The 18,548-nt window shown below is 45.6% G+C and overlaps 1 protein-coding gene and 2 pseudogenes across 2 annotated transcripts; all 3 read left to right on the plus strand.

The window, feature by feature from the left end:
- Positions 1 to 2,482: 2,482 nt before the first annotated feature.
- LOC133921108 (protein trichome birefringence-like 1) lies at positions 2,483 to 5,698 on the plus strand. 2 transcript variants are annotated; one of them, XM_062365852.1, is made up of 6 exons: positions 2,483 to 3,466; positions 3,566 to 4,046; positions 4,142 to 4,334; positions 4,425 to 4,621; positions 4,726 to 4,884; positions 4,980 to 5,698. In XM_062365852.1, exons 1-6 carry the CDS (start codon positions 2,686 to 2,688, stop codon positions 5,320 to 5,322), a joined length of 2,154 nt encoding a protein of 717 aa, XP_062221836.1. In that variant the 5' UTR covers positions 2,483 to 2,685; the 3' UTR covers positions 5,323 to 5,698. The 2 variants fall into 2 exon arrangements, with proteins under 2 accessions (XP_062221836.1, XP_062221835.1); XM_062365851.1 differs by having other exon boundaries at positions 2,483 to 4,046.
- Positions 5,699 to 8,134: 2,436 nt separating this feature from the next.
- LOC133920783 (uncharacterized) lies at positions 8,135 to 10,256 on the plus strand (annotated as a pseudogene).
- A 1,504-nt stretch (positions 10,257 to 11,760) lies between these two features.
- Positions 11,761 to 12,340, plus strand: LOC133920784 (uncharacterized; annotated as a pseudogene).
- The last annotated feature ends 6,208 nt before the right edge of the window (positions 12,341 to 18,548 follow it).

An 18,548-nucleotide genomic window follows, 5' to 3' on the forward strand; every position in this document is an offset into this window, starting at 1 on the left:
AAAATGGCACTGTAGCACCATATTCAGCACGCAGGAGCACCTTACTCCGAAAATGAACAGTACCGCGCATGAACAGTAAGAGCAGTGCGTTTGAATTTCGTTTTACCTCTTTTTCAAAACGGTGATCTTCTGTTATTCCAAAATTGTTAAAACTTTTTTTACATATTCCATAATTCATGTGCAACCCATTTTAATTGGATTCACCAAAAAATACTTTGTATATTTAAAACTAAAATTCTCCAAAAAAGACTACTTTTATAACTTGTAATAATTGTTAGTGTCTCAAATAAATTCCAAACAATCTAGAAAAAATCACTAATATTATTCTTATGTGATGGAATAATTTCTAAAATTATTTTCAGCCCTAGTTTATATGATGAAAAAGTGAGTTCCTTTGTAATGCTTCATTTACATGAAATGATAAAAATGCATATAAATGAAGCATTACAAAGGAACTCACTTTTTCATCATATAAACTAGGGTTGAAAATAATTTTAGAAATTATTCCATCACATAAGAAGAATATTAGTGAATTTTTCTAGATTTTTGGGAATTTATTTGAGACACTAAAAATTATTACAAGTTATAAAAGTAGTCTTTTTTGGAGAATTTTAGTTTTAAATATACAAAAGATTTTTCAGTGAATCTAATTAAAATGGGTTGCCCATGGATTATGGATCACGTAAAAAAAATTTAAAATTTTTGGAGTAATAGAAGAACACCGTTTTGAAAAAGAGGGAAAATGAAATTCAAACGCATTGCTGTACTGTTCATGCGCGGTACTGTTTATTTTCGGAGTATGGTGTGCTAAAATGTCACTGTAGCCCATTTTCGGCACACGGTGTGCCGAATACAGTACTGTAGCCTATTTTCGGCACACGGTGTGCCGAATACGGTGCTACAGTGCCATTTTCGGCACACGGTGTGCCGAATATGAATTTTCAGCACACGGTGTGCCTAATATGAATTTTCGGCACACGGTGTACTGAATACGGATGCTAAAATTGTAAATACGCTGATATGTTGTCTATTTCAGCAAATACGGTCACGTATGTTGTCTAATTTTAGATTTTTGCCCCTTTTGCCTAGACAACTAAAATGTCACAATGATCCGACCAATCACTACATTATGCACTCATAGATGACATGGTTGGCCAGGAGACTGATGAGCTATTAGCAAAAGGGAAGTACCATTTTATATATGCTGAAACAGCATATAGCCTCTCAAGTTTCTACATTCATGTAAATAGTGGTAGAAGAAAATCCAACCGTTTATTTGTTGTGCCCCCACTAAGCAACAATGCAAAATTAGCATGAGGGCATGCCAACAAAATCGGCACCGGCATGCAACATGAGGAGACATTCAAGGAGAAACTATGAGAAAATCTGCGTGATCTGGGCTCTAAATGAGGCGTCCCTTGAGGGGAAAGAGTATGCACAGTTTCGCCTAACTCGAGCTCAATACGGGGATTGCGTTTGTTTTCTACATAGAGTCGGTACTAGATAATGGAAGGGATATATCAGTACGAGTACAAAAGATCTCAATTTTGAGCTAGGTGGTGAATTTAGTGAACAGATTGTGCAAATGCAGGAAGATTTTGCGATTATCTGCACAAATTTTGGTATGGTTGTGTATTGTTTGCTTGGGTTTGGGCATAGTGATACAAGAGAGCATTATATATGTTTTTCCTCATTTTGGGAAAATTTTCATGATGGGTGCAATATGTTCTTTTTACCCATTACTATGCAGAGAAAATTCTTTATTTGCCATTAGAAGATAAGATCATTCCTTATTTGCTATCCCACAAAATAAACTTTCTTATTTGCCACTGTTTCTATTTTTCAATTCTTTCTCGCGCACTATCATCCATTTAACCTATAGAAAAGACATATTTGCCTTGAGGATGAGAAAATCGTACTTATATACAAAAACCGTACTTAATATACCACATTTTCTAGTTAGAAAGTATTGTAAATATTAAACTAATTTGTATTACAAAACAGTCACAACACTAATACATCCATTATAGTCTAGTAATCTTTCATTTTCATATCTATTTTTCTACATCAGGAAACACAATACAATAAGCATATTAAAATTATCTACACAAAATTTTCTACAACTTTGATATTCACTACAAAAATTAATTATGTCATTTTCTATGCCTAATCACAGTCGCAATGTAACCATGTAGCTCTCCTAATGATTTGCAAACAACACGACTTCAGAAATTCATATCTTCTGATGACTCTATCTAAATTCAGCATTCAAATTCTCTGCTACTTATGCTGAAGCCTCAAATTCAGCAAATAGTACACAGCAATTTACGGAACTCCCAGCAGCCTTCCTCTCAACTCCAGTTCCCGAGAGATCCGGCTTCTGTTGCGCCTTGGCAGCCCGGCACAACTGTGGTTGGATTCGCTCGCGAGGCACCCCATGAAACCAAACGCAAGAGGTTTAAAAATCCCAAGAGATCACGTAGTTGGTTACTACTACTTTGGTTCCCAACCCGCACCACGCCGCGCCCCCAACACCTCCCTACAAAAGCCTTCAACCGCAGCGGCAGCAGATCGATCGGCCACGCACGGCGCGCTCCCTCCTCTCCTCCCACCCCGCCACCGCCTACGCGCTGCTGCCCCGCGCTCCTGTATACCCTAGCCAACTCCCGCCGCGCCCGCCACCGGATGAAGGGCGCGTGGAGGCAGAGCGGCGTGGCGGCCGTGGTCGACCACCTCGGCGTCGGAGGCGGCGTTGCGGTGTACGTCGGGCGCGCGCGGCCCGCCAGGCTCTGCCTCTACAGCCTCGCGCTCGCCTTCGCAGCGTTCGCGGTCTTGCTCGCGTTCGCGCCATCCCTCCCCGCGCCCGCGCCCTCGTCGCCGGCCGCGACGTGGTTCGACGGCCTGATCGCCTCCGCGTCGCCCTACCGCGCGCAGGTCTCGGGCTTCCTCTCCTCCCTGTTCCCCACCAACTCCTCCACCCCGGGGCCTCCTGGCGGCGTCACGGCGAGGCGTGGCGGGCCGAGCGGTGGCGGGTTCGCGGAGAGGGGCTCGCAAACGGGAGGCAATGGCTCCATCGCGGTTCGGCCCGGTGAGCAGTTGGGAAGCGGAGACGAGGTCCCGATCAGCAATACGGGCGGAGCTCTCGACGGCGATCGCGCTCCAGGCAACGCTACTGCCGCGGAGACAAGCGGCGTGCCGCCCAACGATCGTGTGCCCGGCAGTGCAGAAGCCGAAAATTCCACCGGGGGCACCGTTGCCGAGGCGAAGGGTGGGGCTGAACATCCGAGCGGTGGTTCAGCCCAAATTGGGGCTGCGGCGAAAGGAGGCGTGCCTGTTCGGATCAACGGCTCCGACGCAAATGCGAGTTCGGTGGATGCCGAAGATGGCAGAGCGGTGAAAGCCAGTGCAAGGAATGCTGCCGGCTCCACGCACCAGCTAGGGAGTGGAACAGCGGCTTTAGGCAATGGTACTGCTGTTCCATTCATTAATCAGACTGGGAGTGCTGTTCCATTCATTAATCAGACTGGGAGTGCTGTTCCATTCATTAATCAGACTGGGAGTACAGTTACAGAGGCCATGGGCGGTAATGGAGCTGCGTCCCAGAGCAGTGGAGCTGCAGGCAATAACCAGACCGTCCTAATTCAGGCTCCTGCAGACAACCTGAATCATACTAGAAGTACTGATGCTTCAGATGGAAGCAACAGTGCAGCGAATAAGCACGAGGAAGCAACTACTGGTCCTCAGGGGAGTGCTAGTTCGCTGAAAGATCATTCAGCAGAAGCAGTCCCCAGAATAGCCAATAACAACAGTGCTGCGCCGGTGAAAGAGGCTGCTAATCCGGGCGGACGCAAGCAGGTTGATTGGACTGAGAACATGGCCAGCTGCGATATGTTCTACGGGAATTGGGTCCAAGATGATTCGTACCCTCTCTACCCTGCGGGATCATGTCCTCACGTCGATGAGTCGTTCAACTGCTACCGCAACGGCCGGCCTGACAAAGCTTACCAGAGGCTCCGGTGGCAACCCAGCGGATGCAGAATCCCAAGGTGACGAAAATTTACTTGAGCAACTGTGAAGTTTTTGTGAATTCTGTTAGTTCTTGCCGTGTGTGACGTATTCAGTTATATGATGCTTATGTTAGGTTAAATCCGATTGATATGTTGGAGAGGCTGAGGGGAAAGAGACTGGTGTTTGTCGGTGATTCACTCAACAGGAACATGTGGGAATCCCTGGTTTGTATCTTGAGGAATTCTGTCGAAGACAAGAGGAAGGTGTTTGAGGTATCCGGCAGGAGCCAATTCAGGGTTGAGGGCTCTTACTCTTTCTTGTTCCAGGTAGATATGCTATATTCCATTTTTTCTGTTATTTGTGCTCGTTTAAGCAAGTAGATTGAATTATTAATGTGCAAACATCCTGTTGTTTAGGAATACAACTGCAGTGTGGAGTTCTTCGTCTCCCCTTTCCTTGTTCAGGAATGGGAGATGCCAATCAGAAATGGGAAGGGTACCAGGGAAACTCTCAGGCTTGACATGATCAATCGAGCGTCTCCAAGGTACAAGAATGCAGATATCATTATCTTCAATACTGGTCACTGGTGGACGCATGACAAAACTGCTCTAGGGTAAGCAATACAAGGCCCTGCCTGATTCACTGAAGATCTGCAGTACATATATCCCGCATTTCATTTGCTGTTTACTGTTATAAGTATGTTAAATTGTGCCACAGGAAAGATTACTATCAAGAGGGCAACCGCGTGTATAGTGAGCTGGATGTCCATGATGCCTATCGCAGAGCTCTCAACACCTGGGCCAAGTGGGTTGATTCCAACGTAAATCCCAAGAAAACCACTGTGTTTTTCAGAGGCTACTCAGCATCCCATTTCAGGCACGCAGATCCATTTGTGAATTCTTGCAGGATCAGTTTGATGTGATATATAGGTACAGCTTAACTGATGTTTAGTGTCTATTTCTGTTATGCAGCGGGGGTCAATGGAATTCAGGTGGCAGTTGTGACAAGGAAACAGAGCCAATAACGAATGAGCAGTACCTCGAACCGTACCCAACAAAGATGAGCATTTTGGAGGAGGTGCTCCATGGGATGAAAACACCCGTTGTGTACCTGAACATAACAAGGATGACTGACTACAGGAAGGAGGCACACCCTTCAGTCTATCGCAAGCAGAAGTTGACTGAGCAGGAAAAGAAGTCGCCTGAGGTATATCAGGACTGCAGCCACTGGTGCCTTCCTGGAGTACCGGACTCCTGGAACGAACTTCTCTACGCACAAATGTTGGTCAAACAGCGTCATACGATACAACAATAAAGGCAAGTGCGGACTTGTTCTTGTACATGAACTGTTGTAGTAGTCAAATATCGAGTTTCCTAGGATAATAATTCACACGAATCGGTCAACGAAAGTTGATATAACTGAGATCAAGGATTTTGGAATCCTTGCATAGAGTAAAGCAAACATTTAGTGAGATCTCTAGTTCTAGAAATCTGTATAGGCTCAATAGGATTTTATGATGTAAACTTCATGTCTAGCTAGCAGTAATCAGAGGGGAAAAAAAAAAAGAGAATAGGACAATACATGAGATGGTAAATGACGATCTTCTTCTTTTTTAGACTTTTGTCTATCTGTATTGTATTCTGAGTTCAGTTTTGGTGTACCGAATAATACGGAAAGTGGTTGCAATCAACATTTCCATGTCTCTGGAGCGTTTAATGAGGCTGAAATGTAGTGGAGTGTCCTGAAGTTTTCAGTAAGTTTGTCATATGATGAAGCTACTAATTCAGGTAGGAACTCCATAGCAGTTCTGCTGTGACTGTGAGCACCATTGCTGCCTGGTTTTTTACCTTCTCGATTCACCATGTGTATGCAGTAGCAATGTAGCCTGTACAAGGGCTGTTAACGACTTGTTAGTTTTTACCGTTTCTTGGCAACATTTTATCAGAAAGCATGTTGCTGTCCACTTGGGTATGCTGTTTACCTCGAGCTTGATTGCAAGGACCATCTCACTTGTCCTTTCCCTTGTCGTATGGCATCACTCTGTCCCCCTTCCAAGTAACCGTACTTAAGGACGCCCGTAATTTGGGATTTGTATGGGGGTCTCTGATCTGGTATGGCGTGTTGACATCTTGCTGTCTTCGTGCTCTGAACGTATCTGCTGGGGTCTTTTAGCAGCTACTGATGCATGGGTTTGGAGCATTTGTGTGTTCTGCTCCGTTGCCCATAAGCACTCAGCTTCGATTCACCGAACCATCTGATGGTCCAAGGCCATGCAGGTACGGGTATCCATCAACCTGTCTGCTTGCCTTAGTTTCTTCTGACAGGACACATCATGTGGACTGCATGTAGACAGCCCAACGCTAAGATCACCGAACCATCTGATGGTACAGGGCCGGTGCGGGTATCCATCAACCTGTCTGCATGCAGTCGTGACAGAGCAACGAATTCAATTATAGCGAAAATCTTTGGTGTAAATAAGTAAATATATATAAATGTGTAAATATCAAATGTCGTATGTCTAATCCTTATCTGAGGATTGCAATTGATCCTACCATCCCACAAGTGAAAGGATTGATGTGCAGAAAGCTCTTATGCGGACACAAAATATCGCGAAATAATCCCTCTACCATTAGGCTGGTGAGATTAACTATAGCATTTGGATAAAGATCGGATGAATAACATCTACTATTTAGATATTTATACATATTTGCTAGTTCCCACAAAGATTTCCTCATCTTAACAAAAAGGCAGGTACATGCAATCCAACTTATCTGGCCCAAAAAGCCCAGACTTGACAGAAGCAGGTTCGGCCTGTTAGGGATCATGATCTCCGTGCAAGCCCGGTGTCGGATTGGCAGTTGTGTTGGTACGTCTCAATATTAGCGAAGGGGGTCCCACTGGTCAGTGAAAATTCTTACACCAGCGTCTCAAGACTAGTACCCGTAGCAGCTCTGGCAAGGGTTATGGTAATTGGTAAGCTGGTAATCGATATAGCACAGCTCACTGTGCTGCCGTGGGTAACTCATATAGGCCACAAATTAAAGCTCGCCAAAAGCCGGATGCACCTAACTGGTTTCATGTCAACATGCATTTGCTCGATCTGCACAATAATTGTCTACCTGTTAAGCCTTACCAGAAATGCTATTATTATGTTGTCAAGATTTTTTTTACATGCAAATACAATAACCATCCATGTACTTTTATCCGGCATTCTTAATTATGATTGTGATAACAATTCGAGTACGTAAAATTAGTACAAAAGCTTAGAAGGATATCTGTGATTATTGTTGATGAGATAGATATTGATCATCTCATCCTACCAACCAATGTGAATAATGTTGCTTCCTCTTCCGTGTTTCTGCATCTTTTAGGGTGAAATCGAAGCTCGTATGACTGCAATCTTGCAAGCGTATTTGCTGCAATCTTGCAAGCGTACAAATCCTAATTGTTCCTCTTCGCATACCATCTCATAGGGCAAGGACGCATGCCCAACACGAGCGGGAGAATTGATGGCCTACAACCTCATATGGATCCATGTGCGTGATCACTACCTAGGTCTAATTTTGGTAAGGGTGCACACCCGATGTAAACAAGAGAGTTGATGGCCTACAGTATAATGTCGTCTGGATCCGTATGTGTCATCATTAACCCTAAATCCAATTATGACAAGGGATCACGCCCGATATGAGCGAGAGAGTTGATGGCCATACAATGTTATCAGGGTTCACGTGCGTCACCACTAACCTTAGGTCTAGTTTGGGCACCGCAACTCTCTAATACGACACTCTTTGCTTTTCTGAGTGTTTCTTTGATTGTTGTTGAATCTCTAAAACTCTTGGGCTCTTTTCTTGTACTTTGTTCTAGGTTGTTGCGATTTCGTGCCAAAAATGTTTTTCTCCTCATGATCCATTGCCGTATTGAACACGAAATCTGGACGTAGCATAAAAACTTCAAAAAATTGCTTAATCAAATTCGGGGCTTTGCTTTCTACCCCGTATTCAAACTATAATCGCAGCGACCCTCGTTGAGATACGCATTGCTTGTACACCTAGCAATACTACCCATCAGACAAACCTCACCTGCCTTGCCACCCCATCCCATCCCCTATAGAACAGTTCTAACGCACATGGCGTATTGCATCATTTGCATGCAAAAACAAAGGAGCATCCCACCACTCACTCAACCCCTCATGCCATCCGCATCCACCATCATCTCTCGTGCCAAAACCAACCCAAAATCCAGCAAGCGCCGGAGTGAAACGGCACCAATCTTGCACCGCGATGGCCCTATTCCATTTACTGGTTCCCACAAATAAATGCGATGCGTCCATGAGGGTGCAGGCATAAAAGGCCAACCGAGAAACCAAGAAACCAACGCACAAAGCCACCCTCCTTAAATTTGCACCCTCCCCAAATCTCCATTGCCCTCTCTCTCTCTCTCTCTCTCTCTCTCTCTCTCGTCCTCCGTCCATGAGGATCAGGAGGAGGCCTCAGGGCCAGCCTCTCTCCTACCTGCTGCCCTCAGATCCGTCCGCACCCCAGCCATCGCCAAATACATCGAGAGATCACCAGGAGCGCACTGTGGGGGACAAGAAGGAGGAGGAGGAGGAGTTGCGCTTGCACCCAAATGGTGCCGCGGATCTCGGGCGCGAGCCCTCCTCGGCGGTGAGGCGCGCGGCGTTGCTGCCATTGTTGCCGCAGGTATGCATGCTTCTAGCTTGTTGATCCCAATCTGGATATACTGCTCCAAGAAGAGGGAATTTGTTAGGACAGTTCTTGAAAAGTTTGTTCGGTTGCACCCCTGGGGTGGATGCATGCCCAGATCTAGCTAACCCCATGTTCTTGGATTGCTACTTTTGTAGGACAATGTGGAGGACTGCAGCAGGAGCCTGGGTGCACAACAACAACCTGCAGATGGTCACAGGAGGTATGTGATGAACCGCTGTCTGAAACCGGAACAGGAGCAAAACAAGAAAGTTCTTGTGCAGTTGTGCCATTGTGTACTTGTGTGGGTGTTAGTGCGGCTGTGAGAATAATAACTAAGAAGGGAAAGCATCCAAGGCCCTTTCTTATTTGCTGGGCTTGTGTTTACTGTTTTATACTAGCTGTGGGACAATGCTAGCTTGACACACGAGACACATCAGTCCAATCAGTTAATACCCTCCTTCCCAGACAAACCCCACATGTAAATGTACCCCTGTAGTAGAGGCTGAGGCACTACCACTGCTGCCACCCCTATATGCATGCATGCTACATCGATCCAGTGCACTTGTGTGCATCCTCTTTTGCCACTTTGATCGGGGGGCGCTTATATATATGGCTCCTTAGCTGTGTCCTTGCTTGATCGCCTTGTAACTAGATCGTTCATGTTCTCTCGATCTGTATGAGTGCAACCAGTGCTTTGGGAAACATGGACCATGTGCGATCGTGCGCGCGCATCATGAACTATTCAGCTCTCTTCCACACCGCACTTTTTTTTCTGTTAGGACTAAGTACTTTGCACCGGCGCTAGCTGCTTGGAATTGCATCCATATATGATGCATTCAGATCGATGAAGTGAAAGAAGAGGGACTGCACCGTAGCATTTACTCAAAGGCCAGGAATAGGTTCTGATTTGCACTGCCTCAACCATAATGCGCTGCAGTGTTGTGATCATGCAGACTGGATTATAATGACATGAGCACCATCGGTTAGTTCAGTGTCAGTAGGACTATAATGTTTTGCAATGTTGTGATCTTGCTATCCTTGAGCTATGCTTAATATATGATGTGCTGCTTCTTGGGTCACCATGATCGCATTTTAGTCCCATCTAAGCCATGTGCAAATGCTACATTGTGCACTTGCAGCCTACAGAATGGTCATCACAACATACCTGAGCCGGTGATCAAGGCCGACAAGCGTCTTGTCAACGGCGCCGGCAGAGCAATGCCGGTGACCGCGAACGTGACGAAGGAAGAGATCAAGGATGACAGCAGCGGCGGGGGCGGCGGCATAAGGAAGCGGCGTGGCTCGGCGGTGCTGCTGGAGGGGTCACGGTGCAGCCGCATGAACGGGCGCGGGTGGCGCTGCAGCCAGATGACGCTGGTGGGCTACGCTCTCTGCGAGCACCACCTCGGCAAGGGCCGGATGCGGAGTGCGGCGGCCACCGGGCGTGGCGACGGAGCCGGCCAGCTCGGCCGCACGGAGCACAGAAAGAACGCATCCGCCGCGGTCACCTCGGCGCCCAAGGCGCCCAAGGCCGACTGCTAGGCCCGCGACGCGCCCGCGCGCACGGCTGGCTGAGATCGATGGGACTGCAAGATTCTTCGACATTGTAGATATATAATCTGGTTGTGACTGTGAATTCTTGTTGCATTTCTCTTCTTGCAAATGTTGTGGTAGCTGTGGCAATAGCATTGCAGATCCTGTGACTAAAATTTTTGCGGTGGATATTCTAGCCATTATACCATCTCCGAATCCAAGAATCCAGAACCGTGCATGCAACTGGAATTGCACCATTGCTACTGTGCTGGTGCAACTTTCACTTGCAGTTCGTGGTGCACTGCATCCGCTTGGGTTCAAATATCAAGTCACCGTGTATTTTCTTCTGCTCATTTCCTTTTCCTTTCTCGAAACTGTCATTTGCTGGTGCTCATGGAACGTTGCATCGATCTACAACAGTACATTGAGCAATTCAGCATTTCCTCGCGTCAAATTATCACCTGAAAAGTTGGAACAGAGCGATCCGGACAAGGCCTGACATGACATAAGGCTACCAAGGACAGAGGAAGTTGTCAGTGTCAAAGCAAAGCTCCACTTGCGTCTGTTACTCTGTTAGATGCTTTAGGATGTTAGCACGTAGAGGAGATCCGGATGAGCTAGCAGATATCAAAGCTGCATGCGAGGGAGGCCGAATGGCCGTAGTGTAGCCCGGCTATTTTACACCTTGTTGCATGGCTTCTAGCTGCCTCGCCTGAGGCGACGATGGAACGAGCAGCATGAAGACCATGGTTTCATGTGATGCGTCAAAGATTACATTTGTTTAGATGAAAGTTTTTTAGTCAAACCCTTCGATTAGCAGACAGTGCATGTATGTGGCGAATCAGTATAAGAATCGATCAGCGTCATCGAATCAGTACATGGGCACGCTAAAGCCAGCGCTGTTAGCATGTTCGGACAGAATGGCAAACATTCTTCTACGCGATCAAATTCAATTAGTTTCACGCACCTCTTAATTTTTAGATGTCTAAAAATCATGAGGCATATTCTGACAACAGGGTTAGTGACGATGAGTTAAGACTTCGAGATTGGCAGTGACGGCTTCTCAGCGGGCAACAGATCGACTCGACGAAGGAGACGAATATAGAACGGAGCAGTAGGGGCGCCACCGACCATAAAGGTACATGATGATTGGTGGGGGTGGCAGAATAACGCATCGAACCGCGCCCTTCTCCTTCCTCGTTTTCGAACGCGCATCCTCTAACATTGCTTCACAAAATCACCGAAATGCACAGTAAAATGAGTCTAGTGAACAGTACCCTAACATTATTCGGCTGTAGCAATTTAATATAGCTAAATACTGTAGCAATTCTACTGTTTATAAAATCACCGTAGCAGTTAATCTAGTGCATCCATTCCAGATCTAACGGTTTTTAAAAATCCAATGTCATGGTACTGTTCATCCTCTGAATTTGCAGAAGCAAAGTCAGAGGATACGATTCCCTCGTCTTCAGACACGTACGTACGGCCACTCCCAACCCCGCAGCACCCCGGACACCACCACGCCATCACTCCAAGCAAGCCATGGAGCTGCTGCTCCTCCCGTCTCGCGCCGCCACCACCCGCCCGCTCCTTCCAACCTGCTGCCCCCTTCGCCGTGCCGGCACCATCACCGCCCAGCCAGCGGCCAGCTCCAGCAACGTCGAGGTCATCGACACCACGGCGACGTCTAGCGTCGCCATGAACCGCCAAGAACGGCGAGCAGGCGGGCTCGGGCTGGACCTGCCGGAGGAGATGCGGTGCGGGATGGTGTGGCGGATGCTGGTGCCCCCAGCGGCAGCGGTGGCGGCGGATGCCGCGTTCCTGAGGCTCCTCGACCGCGCGGCGCCGGGGGACGCGCCGCCGCTGCGGGCTCGGCCGTGCTGTTTGCGGCGGGGCTGCTCGGGGTCCACTACGGGTTCCTGTCATCGAGGTGGGACGCCGCGGAGAGGGGCTCCGTGCTGGGGTGGGACCTCACCGTCCAACTCTGGAACGTCCTGTCCATGGCCAAGGAGTACTCTTCCTTAGTGGAGGATGAGGAATATGATGACGAAGAGGACTACGAGGAAGAGGATGAAGAAGGCAGTGTTAATTAAGGGTAGATGTAATAACAGACCTCGGTTAAATAAACCACATGGAAGTGGTTATACAGAACTTTAGAACGATAGTGAATAGTAAAAGTTTCGATTTCATTTTTGTCTGTCCATTTAACGGTCGACACTGTCAAATTTTGAACCAATTAACAACTGTCATATATGCTATTAGTTTAAAACACTCAAAGCCCAACAAACAAAACACTGCCATAGCATCTGTCCAAAACGAGTCTGCATAGCAGTCAAACACGATAACATACAAACGGGTGCAAAGACTAAAACCAAAAAAACAAAAGAACCAAAAAAGGCCAAACAAACAACGTTACTTATAACACAAAATCACAGAAAAAAAACCCTAGCATAGATCAACTTGCAGAAGAATAAAAAAACCTAAAATACATAGGGAACTCAAAAAAGGAAAGAAGACCATATGCTTGAATCTACTATATATTGTAATTAGAATTACATGGCAAAACTCTCTTTGTTTTATATGCTTAAATCTGAAAGGTTGTCTGTATTTAGTAGCTTTTGACCTCCTTTTCAATATCTGAATATTGTACTAGGTGAGAGTGATATTTTGTGTTAATCTCACGCATCATGACCTCTATCACCTGCATAAAATGGTCAGAATTAGGTACTCTGATTAGGTGGACACCACCACATGCTGGAACCTTAAGAACAAAACAAATATCTCATGGATTCCAAAATCAAAATCAGTATAACAGACAAAAAGAAGAAGAATCAAACAACATAAGAGAAAGAGAGATATACAAAGAGGAAAACATATATAGAAATAGAGAGAAACATATATATATATATATATATATATATATATATATATATATATATATATATATATATATATATATATAGACACACACACACAAACATACAAAGAGAAATACATATAGATAAAGATTGAGAGAGAGAGAGAGAGAAAGGGATAGAGATACAGAGAGTAAGATTTTAAATATAAAAAAATAAAACAGAGAGGAGATAAAGAGAGAGATAAAAGATAAATAGAGGAGATAAAGAGAGATATCCAGATAGAAATACCTACATACATAAATACCTATATGCAGAGAGAAAGAGAGAGAGAGGGAGAGATACATAGAGAAGGATTTAAATATCAGAAAAATAGATCGAGAGGGAGATATATAAATATACATATAGAAAAATAGCTACATACATAAATATATAGAGAGAGAAATAGATAGAAACATACATCCAACAAACAAAAACGAAGAAAGGCCATGATTCAAAACAGATATATCTCAGAAAAAACATAAAGAAGGGAAAGAAAGAGAAAGAGAGAAACAGAGAGAAGCAAATACAGAAATCAACAATGATACACACATATATATACATACATACATACATGTATATAGACACACATAGATAGAGAAAGAGAAAAAAAGATAAACAAAGATTAAGAAAAGCAAATGACATATATAAAGACAGAGATAGAGAGAAATAAAGAGAGACATAGATATAGAGAGAGATAAAGAGAAATACAGATTAAGAGACAAACAAAGAGAAACAAAATAGATAGATAAATATAAACAGATAGATAAATATGTAGAGAAATATAGAGATGAACATGTAGATAAATATAGAGATAAACGTATATATACATATAGACATAGACATGTACATAAATATAGAGATAAACATAGTAATAGTCATGTAGATAAACATAGAGATCAACATAACATGTTCCTGTGTGGAAAATTAATTTTAGGATTTTGCTATTTATCTATACCTAACATTTTAGCAATGCAAACAGCTTTGTCCTCCCCTGGTGCTAATCAAGTTGCATTTTAAGACCTAGACTTGAGTGTAGTTAAGCATGCCTAGACGCTAATGATATAAGCACAACACAGATCATCATAGATACACATAACTCGATCACTAGCACTACACCCACACAGGAACAACTACTGCCCATACAACCATACATTCTACAATTGCAGTCCAACCATCATTTTCTTCACAGAACACTATAACCTGAAATGACACCCAACCCTTTAGTCTTTAGGGGCACTATAAATCCTCTGTCCTTATGAACAAAATTGTAACAAATGTTTGTAGAGGCTCGTTGTCGGAGGATGAACTCCTTAAGCGAGGATTCGGAGGGACCCTCTTTGAGATTCGGTCGGAGGATGGTTCTGAATCTACCTCGTACGTGAATTAAATGCGAGTATATGGGAGATGCAGGTGGGACGGATGATCGGAAATAAATGCTCGAGGGATTTAGACAGGTTCGGACCGCACGGAGCGTAATACCTTACTCCTGTGTGTGTGCTATAAATACTCTGGGAATACCTCTCTATGGATCTCTTGCGTTACAAGGATTTTTGTCTAAGTTTAGAGCTTCGGTCTAGGTAAACCTCTGCTCAGCTTCTTCGACTCGTACTTAAGCTTTGATGATCTTCTAAGTCTTGTGCCCGAATGCTTCTTCAACTATTCGACTTCAGACTTGTTTTTCTCCGGGGTGCACCTCCCCTTTTATACCGCCGTGAGGCTTGGCGTGCCCAGAAAGAAGGGTACAAGTCCCCATGAGCCATAAATGGAAAGCAACCATCATGGGGCTGCAGCTTGTTACAGGGGGTGAAAAATCCGCTCTCGGCCGGTCTTGTCGCCCATTACGCACTCTTTTAGCCGGTGCAGCAGGGGGGCCCATCGGGCAGCCACCGAGCAACCCCGCATGCCCACCCGATCAGAGCAAGCCTGACACAGCAGGGTAGTAGGCGATATGCCTCGAGCCCAACGATGATATCTCCAAGCCGCGGCGGTTGACGCGCGATGGGACCCATCGCATTAAATGTCCCCACTCCTCCCTGCCAGGCGGTGACAGGGACTGACAGCAGGCGTGGGAGGAGTGGTTGGAAGTGATAGGCCACGCTCCCTCTTAAATGCAACATCGGACCTCTCACCAATTGACACCTCATCGCTGAGCCCTTGTAGGGACCACTGACAAGGGGCCTCTCAGGTCCTCGGGGAACTCTGGGTGCTCGGGGACTACTGTTCATAGCCCCGAGCGCCCTCTCCCGGATATGACTTTTCGGATCCTCGGGGTACTCGGGTGCTCGAGAACCACTGTTCATGACTCCGAGCGTCCCCTCTCGGAACTGTGTCTTCTCGGGTCCTCAGGGAACTCGAGTACTCGGGGGTCACTGTTCATGGCCCCGAGCGCCCTCTCCCGGAACTGCATTCTCAGGTCCTCGGGGAACTCGGGTACTCGGGGACCACTGTTCATGGCCCCGAGCACATCTCCCGGAACTGGGTCTTCTCGTACCTCGGGGAGATAGTCCCCGAGAAAAAACGCCATGTGACATTCTGCTGTCCTAGCCTCGAGACTCGAGGACCCTGGTTTCCATGTCACCGACACCCATCCACATGCCCATCAAAAATGCAAATGACATAAACAAGCAAAACTGCACTCTTATGGTAGACTCATTACACCTTCAGAACACAAATATACTGATCAGGTTCAGTCTCATTAGCTCCAACAACCAGATGAAACCTATTAATGCATCTATATAAAAGAGAAAATGATGACTGCAAGTACAAGTAAACCTTGCGGGTCAATCCAATTTCGTGAGATCGAGTCAAGATAAGAAGGATCAATTTTTTTTAATAGGGAAAAGGCAAATATGGATGTCTCTGACCATCCCTGTCAAGCATAACCCAAGGTAGGATGTTTTTAGAGCCCGCTGAAACAAAAGGCAGTCTTCATATTTCAAAAACTTGCAGCAAAATAGAGTAATGCTAACATAAAAATACAATGCAAAAATTCGTGAGCTAGAGGCACAACTCACCACCAAACGAAAAAGGATCTGACCAGCTACTCGATAACTTTCATTGTTCCCCTGCTGCGCCACACCTCAAATCCTAAAAAAAACATCAAAACAAAAGGGATTAACAATGGCATCATAGTAAAAAAGATGATAAAAAAACAACATAACCACATACAAAGTGCACCTACCCGAAGAAAATTCTCCTGGATTCCTCTCCCCTAAGCACCAGCGAAACAAATCAAGTCATGAAATCATAAACCCTAGCAGATCGGGAGCAAAATAGCAAAAAAAGATGGAGAATAAATGAATCAACCAACAAATCACAGAAAAAAGGGTGGACAAAAAATAACATAACCACAAACAAAAAGCACACATGACCGAAGAAGCGCTCTCGAATTCCTCTCCTCCTCGCACCAGAGACACAAAATAAGTCATGAAATCAAAAATACCCTTAAAAAAGATGGAAAATGAATGAATCAACCAATAAATCGCAAAAAAACAACAACATAACCACATACAAAAAGCTCACATGACCGAAGAAGCGCTCTTAGATTCCTATCGCCCTCGCACTAGCGACAAAAATGAAGTCATGAAATCAAAAAATACCCTAGTAGATTGGGAGCTAAATAGCGAAAAAAAACTGTATGGGGAATGAATGAATCAACCACCAAATCAAATAGATCAAGCAACAAAACACTAGAAATCAACACACACCCCATCTAAAATCGTCGATACATAGTTGAGGATCGGGGTTGAGACAATAGGGATCGAGATGAGAACAATCATCTCTACTTTAAGGGGGAGAGAATGTGAGCAGTTCACTAGTGGGGAGAGATAAAAAGGGGAGAGAGGGGGGCACTACCACACCGGCTACCACTCGTATTCAGGGGAGAGAGAGTGTGGTGCGAAAATCAAGAGACTGAACGGATGCGGGTCTCCAGTGCTCCATATAATTTAGTTTTAGCAGAAATATCATCAACCAAAACCCATACAGCATGTTCATATAATTATGAGAAATTGATAAAGCCAACAAAATCTAACGTCTAATTTTTAACTAAAAAACATCTTTATAACTCGTAGATATATGCACACACTCATCAACAATGCTGGGTTCTCATCTAACGCCTGAATTGGATGATGGGGACACCAACAAAAAAGCCGAAGCCTTGTCTAATAGGGGAAGTTCAACTCAAGCGGGCTCCAAAAAAGAAAGGGAACGCAGAGAAAAGGAAAGATCGGAAGTAGCTGGGCCACGATTTCACGGCCCAAATAATCCCTCGTGGGTCCTGGGATAAGAGCATGGCAACAATGCATGAATGGATGGATGACTTCTTATTCAACACAAGATCCCACGAACTCCGCACAGGCCACAGCAATGGAGTCCTCCCTTCTCCCTCGATTTACGCGAATCCTGATTAGCAGGCGCGCTCGCTCCGTTGCTTACGCCCTCTCCGATAGGCCTAAACTTTCTATTTTTGGATTTTTAAAAAAAAATCTCAAAATTTTCTAAGCAAATTTTCTTATTAATTTTTTCTCAATTTTTTTTTAAAAACTTTTCCCGTTAATTTTTTTGAAAAACTTATTCAGAAAAATTATTTAGAAAATTTATTCGGAAATTTTTAGAAAAATGAAAGACGTGGGAGAATTTTTTTCAAAAAATAGAAAGTCGGAGGGCTGTTGGAAAAATTACTGGTTTGATTCCTGACGCGCGCGTAGAATAGCATCTTCCATCGATTTAGTCGGACCCCAGGCCCCGCCCTCCTTCCTCGCTCAGCCTCCGCTCACTCACCCTGCTTCCTCGCTCAGTCTCCGCCCCCTCGTTACGGACTGAGATGCTCTGACTTCACTTATCTGTGAAAACAGTGATTTAATATATCTAGCCATTAAATAAGATATACAGTTCAGATCTAGTGCTAAGGAAGGTTCTTGATGCCCACCACAACAACGGCCTCCGGACCTTCCTGCAGAACCTCGTCGATGAGTCGGACGTCTTCGGCGGTGAGGAGGACGACCTCCTCCGCGCGCTGCCGGAACCCGGACCTCTGCGTGCTGTGGAAGCTCCCGGCCGTCATGGCGTTCTCCTTCGCGGGGGTGCCAGCGCTGCTGGGTACCTCGGCGACGCCGCGGGAGCGCGTGTGCCTGCGTGGATGCCGCTCGTCTACTCGCTCGCGTCGCGTCGTTCCTAACTGCTCGGGTCGCTGCGGGTCTGGATGCGTCGGTGAGCGACGAGGAGTGGGCGCGGCGGCGTGATCTCGCTCTCCTCGAGTCCGAGGAGGTGCTGTGGCGGCGCTCGCGGCGTCAGCGGCAGGCGACGCGCGGCGGGCGCGGTGACGGGCCTTGACCTGGAGCCCCCGCCCTGGGTGACGCTCCTGCTGGGCGTGCCGTACGGGGTGTTCTCGGCCTGCTTCGAT

The sequence above is a fragment of the Phragmites australis genome, chromosome 6, assembly GCF_958298935.1.
Source record: "Phragmites australis chromosome 6, lpPhrAust1.1, whole genome shotgun sequence".
In the NCBI taxonomy this organism is placed as follows: Eukaryota; Viridiplantae; Streptophyta; class Magnoliopsida; order Poales; family Poaceae; genus Phragmites; species Phragmites australis.